General features: G+C 32.9%; 2 protein-coding genes across 2 annotated transcripts; both read right to left on the reverse strand.

Moving 5' to 3' along the window:
- Nucleotides 1-1,905: 1,905 nt before the first annotated feature.
- On the reverse strand, nt 1,906-8,657 carry LOC106622010 (CUE domain-containing protein 2). Its single transcript, XM_014241050.3, has 4 exons — nt 7,871-8,657; nt 7,568-7,805; nt 6,404-6,570; nt 1,906-6,329 (listed from the first exon to the last, which is right to left on the reverse strand). Exons 1-4 carry the CDS (start codon nt 8,182-8,184, stop codon nt 6,143-6,145), a joined length of 906 nt encoding a protein of 301 aa, XP_014096525.1. The 5' UTR covers nt 8,185-8,657; the 3' UTR covers nt 1,906-6,142.
- Nucleotides 8,658-9,352: 695 nt separating this feature from the next.
- On the reverse strand, nt 9,353-13,575 carry eIF3a (eukaryotic translation initiation factor 3 subunit a). Its single transcript, XM_014241046.3, has 5 exons — nt 13,374-13,575; nt 12,138-13,222; nt 11,281-12,069; nt 9,792-11,202; nt 9,353-9,737 (listed from the first exon to the last, which is right to left on the reverse strand). Exons 1-5 carry the CDS (start codon nt 13,420-13,422, stop codon nt 9,688-9,690), a joined length of 3,384 nt encoding a protein of 1,127 aa, XP_014096521.2. The 5' UTR covers nt 13,423-13,575; the 3' UTR covers nt 9,353-9,687.
- Between the last annotated feature and the right edge of the window lie 239 nt (nt 13,576-13,814).

The raw sequence follows: 13,814 nt of genomic DNA on the forward strand, positions 1-13,814 counted from the left end.
AATGGATATTGGCTTTGAATATATAGGGAGATCTCCAAACATATTGTTCAGATCGGTCCATATCTGCCATTCAAACTGACCGATCAAAATCAAGATACAGTCCTTTTTGTATAATTTTTTTTCTATTTTTTTTCTATTTTTATTTATATTCTAGTTTGCGTTAAATTGTTTTCGATCGTATACTTATATATCAAAAACTTGACTCTAAGTAATCTTAAATAATTGTTATGGAAAAATCTGCATTTGACCTAAATATTCATATTCTTAATTTAGATGGGTTCCATTTTTCTTTTTATTTTAAAGTTTTTTTTTTTTTGTAAAGCTTTCTTAGCTTCGGAAAGTTCTATATTTATGCTAAAAGCTCTAGGAATTGCATAACTTTACTTTTGAGACCGAATTAAAATACAGAAGCGATTTTAATCGCCACAACAGTCGATTCTTCGTCGAAACAGACGCGGAAGTACATCCAGTGAAATTTTGGTATCTGGGAAACACTGCTAAAGCAACCTGGAAAATACGTTATACGGCAAAAACGACTTTTGTTCTGGGTATTGGATCAAACTAATTTTATTGACTTATAAGTAAAAAAAAAATTTCTCAGTGTTTCAAAAACCGAAATAATTGTCTTCGTAGTTCAAAGTTCAGCTTATTTCAAAAGCCATTATTAGTTATAGAATATAAGTTACTAAAAAACTAAAAATATAGACATAATCTACTAACATAATTATTTTTATATCACACCAAAGTTTGATCTTCGAAAAAAATAAAAAAGTGGTTTTTAGAATATATATATATATATACAAGTATGTACGTATGTACTTGTTTATATAAATCAAACGTTTATTTGTACATACATATATCTATGTAAGTATGTATGTACAGCTAACAACAATGCTATTCATAACTGCAATCAATTATATTTCCGATATAAAATTTAATTACCGGAAAGCTTCACTATCTTTTGATCGATGCATGTATATAAAACGACAATGATACGACTGTGAGGCCCAGTGCTCTAGTGGGTGATACCGAAAATGATGATGAATGATACAATTGTCTGTGAATTAATATGAATGATACAATTGTCTGTGAATTAATATGCATAATTTTTGTCAGGTTAGATTATTTTTGATTACAAACTATACTACATTAAAAAGCCGGTAAGGATTACTTTAGCTTAAGTGTTATTTTGGCATTGTAATAAAGAAAAAGAGAAAAGTTTTTGATGAACTAAATACGCTTTCGCGTAAGCGATTTATATATAAATATTTTACTTTGCCTCGTATATTTTTTAAAAATATTGTTTTAAGAATCCCGGACGATGTGGACAAAGGACTTAACGTGGACTTGATTTTGTTAGAGGTGTTTTTACGTTATCGAAACACTTTTGCATTTAAAATTGTTTCTGCTACCTGGCTAACGAATGAAGGCTACGCCGTTCCCTCGACAGCCGGTTCTAAGTAACCGGAACGGACCCGCATTTTTATCCGGCCAAGGAACCATTCCTCCAAATTACTACAAGAATGTTTTCTGCTGCGACTACAACAACAACAACGTCTTGGAAAACGAATAACTAAAATATAATTGTAAATATTTTTGTCCATATAAAGATTATCACTGAAATAAATGTTTTGAAAAATATAGGTAACACATATAAATAAATAATAATTAAAAATTATTGTAATTATATATATAATTGTTTCTTTCGTCACTTACTTACCATTTCTCACTCGAAAAAATAAAAACAAAAGATGTATTTTTTTCCAAAATCATAATAAATAAAATACTATACCTACATACATGGTATTTGAAATGCTATACAAAAGATCACATTCAAACTTTCTTACTACCATTTGCAAACCAATGTATTTTATTTTTTATGATTTTGAAAAAAACTTTTGGAGCTTTTAATTTTTATATATTTTATATTCATTTTATTGTAGATAGTGAATTTATTTTCTTAATGAACTTTTTCAAACTTTTTGCCGCCTCTTCAGCGAGTGGATAATATCTATGGTATGTATACATATAATATATATACATACATATGCTTCTTTTAATATCTGTTTAAGGTTATAGCGTATTAATTTTCAATTGTGATGAAATTATACTAATATCACAATAAATATAAAGAAACTTATTAAACAAAAACATAAACAAAAATAAAAGAAAGTGTCAACACAATTCAATTTGGTGAATTTGGGCAAGAGCTATGCATTATAAGGATAATAATAATTCATATAAATAGATGACAATTGTGCACGGATAAAACATACCTATATTATATATATATATATATTTGTAATTCGAATATCAGTATGTATATCTAGAGCTATTTTTCATTTGCATTTTAATAAAGATATATGTAAAATTAAGGCTTCAAGTCATCTGCGACTTTGTTTCGATTTAAAAGAAAAAATATTAAAATAATAAGATAATTAAAATAAATTATAGACACTACTAAATTGTTTAATATCTAAAGTAGTAAAAATGCAAATTATTATTTAAATGGAATAAATAATACGTTAGCGAATTATATAACGAACTAATTGCGATGTTTGCGGCAATTTAAATGAAGATAGCTGCTATTTTTTCTTTAAATGTATAATAATAATTTATAAATATAATAATTTATAAATATAATAATTTATAAATACAAATATGTGATGCAAAATATGAAAAACATATATATGTATATTAATATTAATACACTTATTAAATATTGCCATCAAATTTCTTTAATTGTATTTGCCATCTGGCAATTTAATTTTGTAAGCAAGAAAACATAAAAAAAGCGGTTTACTATTCAGTTTGCAGCTAAAATACAAGAACAGTTTAGTAAATTGCATACAATTCAAAGTATTTCGTGTCTATAAGTTGTTTGGGGTAGTCAGATATTTCAAAAAATCGATATTTTTTTAATTGTCTTAAAGTATTTTATAATATCTAATTTATTTAAAATTATAGTGAATTCGACAAATATTTTTCGAGTTATTCGATAATATGCAAAGGATTCTCGGGCGCACTGGAACGTTCGCGTAAAACTTTAAATGCGATTCTCCCAAAACTATGTTTTTTGAACTGGTGACCACTGTAGCTCGAAAGCCGCTTGGTAGATTGCAAAGGAATATATTTATACAGCTTTTTGAAAATATGAAGAACTAATGCCTGATCGAAGGGTTTTTTTTTAGATTCAATTTTTTTATAAAGAATTTATCGATCAGACGCTAGATTGTTTATTAATAAACATAATTTTTTTTGTCCGGTTGATTTTAGTTGAATCTCTGTTTGTCTTGGAACTGGATCAACACAAAAAGCCATTGCTTTAAAAATTATTAATTTTATTTCCAAATTTCTGTCAAGTCAAGTCGAAGCCGTATTTAACGCTGGTATGTTTTTACTTTTATAAAATACAATAATTTTCTAGCAAAAAAAAAATATTTCAAATTGTCATTTTTTTATGTCACCGACCACACCTAACACCATTATAACAACTCAAAAAAATTATATTATATTTTAATGAATAATGAAACTAATCTAAAATATACTGTAAATATTTACGGCAATATAACTTAGTATGAAATATATATTTTCAAAATTTTTGATTTATATAAAACATAAATCGAAATTAAAAATTTAATTTTTAACAATCAAAAGGTAAGTAGTAATCAAAGAAAGGGATACATAACTTGTGCAACTGTGTAATATATTTAGCAGCAGCAAGTTTAAACGCTTTTTTCGTTTTTCTTTTTAATACACTTTTATGTGCGTAAGTTAGGACTTTTTATGATCATTTCACTACTTTTCTTGACTTGAATTTTAGTTAAACATGTAATATGTATGTATTGTATGTATGTAGGTAAGTTCGCATTTTATGTAGCTTACTAGGAATTACATTGAAGCACACTAAGTTACAACATATTAATTTTAGTGAGTTTAAATTTTCGTATAACGCTTGCAAAATGCATTGGCGTTTGCACTGCACAACACATTGTTTATGCAAGATTCTTGTGTATTGCTGTATTATGTGTGTTTATGTGAGTGTTTGGTGTATTATGGTAGCAAATGCTGTGTCTTAAAACCAATGTGCTCCCAATTTCGCGTATTCATACATTTATTCATCCAGCAAAAATGGCAAATCGCATTTATTTACATCTAGATGTGAGACTAGTATTATTAGGATTTATTGATTTCTCCATTTATTTTCTTTTCATTTCAACTTTTTGGCAACTTTTGCTTTAATAACTGAGTTTTAGCTTTCGGTATTAAGGTTTTTTTTCTTAATTGTATATAGTAAAATAAGTTCAAATCAATCAATTCAGTTCACCTTACATATATTGGTTATTTTTCAGAAAGGCTCTAAGTGACATCAATTTTAAACGCTATCTGAATATGTCAACTGTGTTAGCTTAAAAAATAACGCTTTTTATATGCACCAGCACACAAAAAAAGAGTTATTTAGCATGTGCCTTTCCAACAGTAATAACTTCTATATGTTAAGCTAAAAATTTTGTTGCAATAACATAGAACAAAAAAATAAATAATATTAACAATAAAATAAATTGAAATAAATATAAAAAAACTGAGTTTAAGCGTAGATTTACGAATGTTAATTAATGTATTGTATATGTATGGCATGTCTTTTTTAAATCGTTCGTATTTCATCTCTTTTCGCACTTCGCTCTTTCATCCATATTTTGTTAACACTTCGATCATTCAATTCAATTACACATTAAAATACAGTATAAAACATCATCTTGAAAAATTACTATATTTGCATTATAAACATAGCTATAGGTAAATTCATAAGTCTATTTGAGCTCGTGCGTCTTAAAGACATGTGTATCGATCGTATTTTCTATCTACATATGTATGTAAGTGCCGCTTCAACCGATTAGTGCAAAAGAAATTAATTGTTGGCTTCAGACAATAGCTAGCGAGAAGTTTAACCGAAATTCGTGAACAAAAACTATTATTTCAAAATTTTTGTTTGTTTTTTTTATGTAAATATACGATATAAATAACTTTTTTTTCAACACATTTTAAATTAAATCATATATTTTGTAACTTATATACACTAATAGCACGCTATTGCACTTAAAAACCGCAATTTAATTGAACTTAGGCACCGCAGGCGTATGAAATAAATTCTAATTTCGTGTAGCAGACTCAAGCTTTACATATGTATACATATCGTTTTGTTGCGGATGGTTTGCTCTTTTTTACTTATGCATTTATCACAATGCTAGCTCAATGCAAAGCCATCAGCGTACCAACATTGTCATAATTTCCTATTAAATAGTAGTAGCAAATATCGACAGTTGTAAAATCAACTTATTTCTCGTAAAAAAATATTAACTCATAAAAATTTTAAATTAACACTAAATTTATGTTCTTGTTGTAGCTTGCCAAAAACGATAAATATTACTAAATAATTATAGGATATTTGAAAAACGTTCCACGCTAATTCAATAAATAAAATAAAAATTAAATAAAAAATAAACGTAATATTACAAATAAATATAATAAAACTATTTTGACTTTTACGCTGTAAAATATTGGATAAATAGATGCAGCGATACACAAAATTCGTATGGCCGTGAGATTTAGTGTATAATAAATATTCAATTATCCTAGTAATAGTATTGGAAATCACAAAAGTTTCACATCTAGAGTCTAAATTAGAAATGCACTTCGCTGTCGTGTTATAAATGTTTGAGAATACGAAATTGGAATTTGTTTTATGTTGGTATTCGAGCGCTTTGCACATTGCAAATCGCTTAGGGAGCATTGTATTTTTGGAGAATAATGACCTTAATATTGGAATTGTTGCTTTAACGCCAATATTTGTAACTTGTTGGTTTTCGTAAACCGTCGTTGAGATTTCAAGTATTTCAACCAATAGTTTAGTTCTTTTTAGAGTATGTAGTTTTTTTAGTGTTATTGGTAGTATGGGTTCACTTGTATGTGCAATTATCATTGATATAGTAGTGATAATTTGTTTCAAATTTTTTAATATCAAATGGTGATTTAAATGTTGAAGCGGTTGCTTGTTATATTCGCGATGTGGTTGCTTTTGTTGTTGTTTTAGCTGTTTTAACTTTTTTATAAAATACTTATAGCAGGATTTCAAAAACTTTAGTTACGGTTGAAGTTGCTTTTTGGGTTTTTTTAACTCAGCTTCCTCGTCGCGCTTAACTTCAGTATAGCGTTCGCCTTTCAATGAAACAATCTTGTTATCTCTATAGCGAACCAATTTCTTTGGTTCGAATTTCGGTACCATTGGCTTGTATTCACGCTGAGTGGCATTTTTATCAACGTATGAGTATCTGCAGGTAGGTACAAAAAATGGAGTATTAGCTATAAATGTTACCTCAAAAAATGTAAATGTCGGTCAATGAACCTCTCAATAATACGATTTTTTAGTTCGGCATCATCTACAACAATATTTTTACGTCCAGTAATTGAAATCGACTTGTCGGTCAAGCTTTGTCCAGTCTCTTGGCGATGCAATAGAATTTGAGTTGCACTGTCAATATCCCCTTTAGCTATAGCAATGCAATGTTTGACCTAAATAAAGAGAATTTCAATGTAATATATGAGATACAAGTATACGTGTTTTCAGGATTTTAATTTATTTTTGATTATGATGTGAGATAGAATTCAGCAATGTAATTACTTGTGGCAACAAACAAGAAACGAACACAATAATAAACAAGTGACAACTTAGGCAACATAAAAGGGTTAATAAAATATATTTGTCTTGATTTTGTTAGATCAGCTTCAATGACAGCAGATATTATAGTATGTCTTTGAACAATAATGTGTGTTAAATTTCGTGAAGGTATCTAATGGACTTGAGATTGATCGGTCAATTGTTATGGCAGCAATATTCTTGTTGTAGCGGCAGAATTCTGCCGAGTTGACAGTGCTTGGCCGGGATAAAATCCGGCTCCCTTCCGTTTACGTAGACCCAGCTGTCTTGGGAACGGGAGTTTGATCAATCAGTTTATATAGTTGCGTTCGATAGACAAGAATTCATGCCAAAACTCGTGAAGATACCTTGTCAAATAAAAAAATATATACTGTAGTGGTCTTATATCGGCGGATCCGACAAATGAGCAGCTTCTTGGGAAGAAAACGACAAGTGCGAAAGTTCATTATATACATACATTATAAATTCTCCGACCTTTCTTTCTGGGTGTTGCAAACTTCGTGTCAAACATTATGAATAAAGTACGACAAACGATCTATTTCACGTGATGCAGGAAAATTTACTTCAAATTTTACGCAGAAGCAACAGATTGTATCAATATTCAATTAAAAGATATTATATATGAAATCTAGACTTTGAAAAGTGGTACTTTTATTCCGCAAAATTTATACCGAAGAAGCGCATTCAAAAATTTTAAATATGCATTAAATTGTTTATATTTAATTAAACAAACAAGAGAGGAATAGAGAGCCTAGTTATATGAATACTTCTGTATCTCAATTGTCTACAATAGGCCAAATAAAAGCAATTGTATAATAAGTATGTGTTTTGTTTATACATACTCATACCCACCTCTACATAGGCTGTGTCTGGAAACATTTCTTGCAAAACTTCGGCTTCGTCTAAATAATAATCGCATGTTGAGCTATCAGTAGAACCACCATCACTTGTTTCTGATAAATGCTGTGCACGCTTGGGACCGGCACCACCTGCACCGCTGCCATTTATGGCGTGTTCATCCTTTTCAGAAATGGAAGCATTACGTGCACGTAACTTTGATTCGGGTATAATATCAGAGAGACTCAAAGAACTAAAAATTAATATATACATTTTATTAATGTAAGTGTTTCTTAACTATATATAGATATAGCATACTTCAAAGATAAATTTGTGGAACTTTGGTTTCCTTGATTCTTTTCCATTTCGTTCAACTCATTTGCCAATTTATATATCCATTCGCAAATAATACCCTGGTCAATTGAGGAAAACTCGGCAAAATAGGCGCCCATCATTTCGACGAAGTCCTCAACATCGAAGCATGGATCTTGTGAAGCTTCCTCCAAAATGGAAATAATATACTGCAAAACTATTTCGTCCACAACACTAAAATCTGCTCCTGGAATGTGGGCACTAATGAATTGCACCAGACTGCGTTTTACCATTTCATGTTGCTTCTCCATGTTGGTCATAGTGAAATTTTTAATTTAATTTGTGGGAAAACTTGTACACAGTTCAATTTACTTCTGTATTATATGTATCAATGTAATAAAAAATTTTCTAATCCAAAATTTTAGTAATGTATTCAAAGTTGTTGTACCGCTTGCAATACAAATCTGTATACCAAGAAAACGACGACGACGCCTGAAAGGTCCCTTTCCTTTAAGTTTTTTATTTTTTTATATGCGTTTTTGGTCGCTTTGCCTTTCCGCTGGTATACCTTGCTTGGATATTCTCACCATTCTATATTATCGCCGCTTTTTAGTCCACCTTTTTTGGTATAATAATTTAACTTCAATACTTAGATTTTAACTTTATCTCAAAATTAACCCAAATGCACAAGAAAAACAAAAAAGCTTGTTTAAATATATTTTACTGCTTCCGGACAATTTTATGAATTAAATTCCTTTTATATGCACTTTACACGACTAAACACAATCGATAATAAAATTGTCAAACCGTGAAAATATATGTAAATAATGAAGCAAGTATAAGGTGTTGCCACTAGTATTTACGAAAGAAGAGAAAGAAGATAACAAAATTAGATATCATAAAGTATATTTAATTTTAACAGTCAAATACCAATTAAGTAAGAATATATTTTCCTCATCGATTTCCATATAAACAATTTACTACTATTAAAAATGTTCCCGATTTTAAATCAGTTGTTGTCTATGTCAAAAGTGAATAGTTATTGCAGTGTGATAAATGAAACAACTTTTAAGTTACTACAATTGCAATAAGAAATCCTTCCTTTCCTTTCGTTCAAGACGCCATGTACCTATAAGTTTTTCTGCCAGACGCCTTCTAAAATTCCCAAAAGTTATTCCAACATATAGATCCACTCAAGAATGTTAGGATATCCTGGATCAAACGCAAAAGTTATTATGTAGTGATGTTCTCATTTAATTCTTATATTTCAGCTCGTTCTGAATTTTCTCAATATGGTAACATTTGTTTAACAGACTGTTTATCGAGTTTTAGGGAATTTACATGTTTTTAATAAGTCGGTTTTAAGAGATGTATCATGTTTTTAAATTGTTTTTTTTTTTTCAAATTACACTGGTATTATGCCGCACTTGACGCTATATGGAATATCTATCCTACAATTGAAAGCTAAAATTAAAAAAATGCCGAAAATTTTCATTTTATTTTAATGTATATATATATTTATTGATAATTGAAGAAATTGCAAATGTGCCTTTCTATGCACTCATAGCATGTATGTATTAGTTGAAATACTACGAGTTAATTTCCATTATTGAACAATAGACTAAGCGAAGCATGTAAGAATATGTGTACTCGTATATAAATGACAACTGCACCAAGTACAATCAATCGGCAATTATTAAAATAGTAATAGTAATTTAGGATTTCAGCAAACAATTTTCGCAACATGTAATTTCTGCTCGCTTGCATCGAAATATTTGTTTTAATTCTGGCCTATTACTTCATATTTACTTGTGCATCCACACTTAACGGCGCCGTACATTAGTCCATTCGCCATCATCTGCACTTTTGTTCTCTACAAAGGACATGAATAAAAATAATTGAAATAAGAAAAATTTTAATTTCTAACCTTTTTCTTGAGGTTCGCGTTTGGGAGCACTTCTTTCCTTGTCATCGCGACCAGAAGGACGTTCCATTCTCCAACTTCCGGAATCTTTGCCACCACCGCCAGCTCCGCGGTCCCGATCACGTCTATCACCTCGTTCATCCCGGCGGCGGTTGTCGCGTATTTCTCGATTATCGCGTTCACGATCATTACGTGGCGCATCTCGCCAATTTCCACCGCCTTCACGACTTTCCCGATCATCACGTCTGGGAGCGCCTCCAACAGCACCAGCACCAGTGCCACCACGGCGCCACTTATCTCCGGCGTCCCGACCGTCTCGTGCTTCACGATTATCGCGCCCAGCCCCGGGACCACCTGCACGGGGAGCAGCTGGATCGGGATCACGACGTACACGCCATGAGTCGGATGCACCACTTTCACCTTCTTTACGTTCAAAACGGTCTCCACGCTCTGGACGTTCAGAACGCTCGATCCGTTCGCCTCGTTCGACACGTTCTGGGCGCTCACGGCGCCATTCTGTATTAGAAGCGTTAATACGTTCCCCGCGTTCGCTGCGTTCGGTGCGATCGCCACGTTCGACACGATCACCACGTTCGATGCGATCACTACGTTCTATTCTCTCGCTACGTTCGCCACGATCACCTCGTCGCCATTGGTCGCGATCCTTATCACCGCCCTTTTCACGATTCTCAGCAGCAAATTCGCGAGATAACCGTTCACGTTCTTCTTGTATACGGCGCTCAGCTTCCTCTTCCTTAGCACGTTGTTTCTCATATTGAATACGTCTTTTCTCCTCTTCTGCTTCACGCTCCTTGCGTAAAGCTTCGGCAATAGTTCTTTCTTCCTCCTCCTGTACTCTTCGAATTTCCTCTTCTCTGCGCATACGTTCCTCTTCCTTTTCACGAAGCCATTGACGACGACGTTCTTGACGACGCATTTCGCAACGATGTGCTAACAAACGCTTACGTTCTTCGGCCAAAGCAACTTCGAATTTCTTTAGTTTTTCAACATACAATGATGCACGTTCCTTCTTCAACGCCTCTAGGAAGACATCACGATCCTCATACATGCGTTTCAAACGCTCCTGTTGTGCGACAGCGTCTTTACGTTCTGTAATAGCGTTCTCAATACGTTGTTGTTCTTGTGCTTCCCAAAACTCTTTGTCTTTAACTTGTTTTTCGGCCAAATATTTTTCGAAAAGAGGTATTTCCTCCGTTCTCTTAGCTCGCTCAAAGTAATCGATCTTTTTCTCTTGAGACTTGAGTTTCGACTGCAATTCTTTACGTTCGCGTTGCAATTCTTCAGATTCCTTAGCTGCGATTTGTTCCGCATCCAACTTCTTAATGCTTTCTTCATCCAATTTAGAAAGCATCTTTTTACCGTGCGCAGTTTGCGATATTTGTTGCATTTTATCCTATTTATAACAATATGTTAGTCAGTATTTATTATATGATTAAAATTAATTGTAATTATTAATTTGTATTCACATTACCTTTAGACTCTTGACCTTAATCGCTTCAATTTCATTTTGATGACGCTTTCTCTCGCGCTCTTCGTTCTCCTGCTCCAGTCGCTTTAGCTCGGCCAATTTAGCCTTGCGACTTTCTTCTTCCAAACGACGGGCTTCTTCCTCTTCACGTGCATTATTCTGCTTTTCAATAAATTCTTTACGATCTTCGATAATCTTTTGACGTTGCAAAATGCGTTGATGTTCACGATCTTTGATCTCGTGATAGTGGTATACCATTTGAGCCCGCAGTTTGGCACGCTGATCTTTTTCACGGTTAGGATACACAACCGATACAGCACGATTTAAAACAGTTGCCATGTTAACCAATTGAGACCGAATTTGCTCAGAAGGCATTGACTGTAGCGTTGGTCCATCGGGGTGATCTTCCCTCTGGCTCTCGGTTAGATCAGTTCCAAAGTAAATACATTTCTTTTGATGATCAATTCGAATTTGCATATCATTATGACGCACTGACTCAACCAACAACTTTTCGAGTTCGAAAATATTGCAGAACGATGCTAATTGTAACAAACGGCTGAATTCAATACTCTGATAAACTTGAGAAATTTCTCTAATCAATCGCATAATTGTAACATCTTTCAATGATTTTATATAAGGCGCCAGCAAATTGTTCTCTGGGGGAGCGCTTTCAATCACATCGATAATAGTTTGCACACGCTTGCATAAAGTCAAAGGATTGAAATCCACTTCTAACCAGTTATATAAGTTTCTGAATTCTTCAGAAGCTAACTGCGGTACATTCAGCCTAACCTATAATATAAATTTATAATCGGAAATAATAGTGGATTCAAAACTAAATATATATTTCTTATACTCACAACTTCCTTAATTAATGATGCCCTCGTTGGAGGCTGTTGTAGACCTAGAAGCACAGCTAATTTTTGAGCTTTTTCTAGTGGACTCTTATCGGCCTCAATGAAACGATCGAATTCCGGATGAGCCGAGGGCAGTGGGATCGAAACAGTTGCTATAAGGACATGAGAAGCCATACGTTGCATGTCATCCTTTGTTAAATTTTTCTTCAATTCGCGTGTCAATTGGAACAGCTTCAACAATGCTGCAGCATGGAAAAGCTGATTTCCAGCCTTCGAAAAAACCATTGCTAATTTCTGGTAATAATTTGCCATAGTTTTTGGCACTGGTGTTTTTTTTGACAATGCCATCAAACCGTGTATGTCTTCAATGGCTTTATACGCCTCCTGCCATAATTCCATCTGTATAGCCGAATCTAATTGATAAAGCCTTGTATCCAAACACAACTGTTGTGTTTCAAGTTTTGTTATTGAGACACCAGTAGTTTGGGTAGTACTTTTACAAATATCTTCTAAATGCTTTCGCAACTTATCGCACAAACGTCTAAACTCACTCTTGCGATTGTACTTCAAACAGAACTGAAATGCCATGCGAGCGATATCGTGGTACAGGGCTTCACAGTGCGTATTCACACGCAACAATTCTAAGCACTGGCAATAAGATTCCCATAAAAATTTCACCCATGGCAATAGGATTGTGCGATCGGATCGATCTTGTGCATCTTCGCCACATACAGCACTCATTAAAATGCTTTCAGGTGTAGCAATGTTGTCCAGATCGTCCAACTCCAAAACAGCGACTGCTGCCGAGGACTGAGCCTGTGCGGCTTCAGTGTGTTCTTCGGCCATACGCAAATATCCTCGAATAACATTTTCCAAAGAGTTCACATTCACCAGCTGAAACATATTGCGGTATTGGAACAAACCCTCCTTAGCGATGTGTGATTTTTTCAACTCCACACATAAGTATAAATACTTAAACATAAGTGGTTCAATAATAGTCTCAGAGTAGGCATAGTTCCAGCGCTTGTTACGGAATACCTCCTGTAGGGTGTCCAAAGCACGCAAAGGCTTTCCAACTTCAATGAATTCTATATAGATAGGTATAATATAAAATCATTTTGGATAAATCTGTATATATACTTGTAAATGTGACATTTCAGCGCATCGTCATCTGTCTACCACGACTGCAAAAACTGAGTCTTCGGCAGCATGGTCTTATACACATTTGTATGCACTTACCATTCGCTCTTTTCAGAGCATTTTCTGGACGTTGAGTATATCGCGCCATGATTGTTTTATTAAATCTTTAGAACCAATCTCTTAAACTGCTAATTTTCAAATATTTTCGCAAACAAAATGCGTTTTTGAAGCAAAATATTTGTGAAGTTCGTCGGCCTGTCTCTATGCACCGTCGAAATTTCAGCAAAATGGCCGAGTTGACATTTGCTCAGAGTTGCAATGGATCACGCATCTTTGGCCACTTTTATATTTAAAATTAATTCCTCGGAGTATACCGACAAATGAAATAGTACAGAGTATCTCTTCGTATTTTTTTAGTATGTAACTTGAAATTTTTAGAAAAATATGTCTGTGGATTCACAAAATATTGTTATTCGGGTTGAAAATTAAATAAACATATATTATTTTGAATAGCAACGCTTTAAGAAGATGCAACTTGTG

Source organism: Bactrocera oleae, chromosome 2, assembly GCF_042242935.1.
Source record: "Bactrocera oleae isolate idBacOlea1 chromosome 2, idBacOlea1, whole genome shotgun sequence".
Lineage (NCBI taxonomy): Eukaryota > Metazoa > Arthropoda > Insecta > Diptera > Tephritidae > Bactrocera > Bactrocera oleae.

Bases quoted from the DNA above. Each gene is read 5' to 3' on its own strand.
- LOC106622010 (XM_014241050.3), bottom strand. From the start codon at position 8,184: ATGACCAACATGGAGAAGCAACATGAAATGGTAAAACGCAGTCTGGTG. The intron at 6,571-7,567 runs GTGGGTATGAGT...CTCTTTATTTAG, and splicing joins CAGACACAGCCTATGTAGAG to GTCAAACATTGCATTGCTAT. The intron at 6,330-6,403 runs GTTCATTGACCG...ACCTACCTGCAG, and splicing joins AAAAATCGTATTATTGAGAG to ATACTCATACGTTGATAAAA.
- eIF3a (XM_014241046.3), bottom strand. From the start codon at position 13,422: ATGGCGCGATATACTCAACGTCCAGAAAATGCTCTGAAAAGAGCGAAT. The intron at 13,223-13,373 runs GTAAGTGCATAC...CTATCTATATAG, and splicing joins TGCTCTGAAAAGAGCGAATG to AATTCATTGAAGTTGGAAAG. The intron at 12,070-12,137 runs GTGAGTATAAGA...TTTATATTATAG, and splicing joins CATCATTAATTAAGGAAGTT to GTTAGGCTGAATGTACCGCA.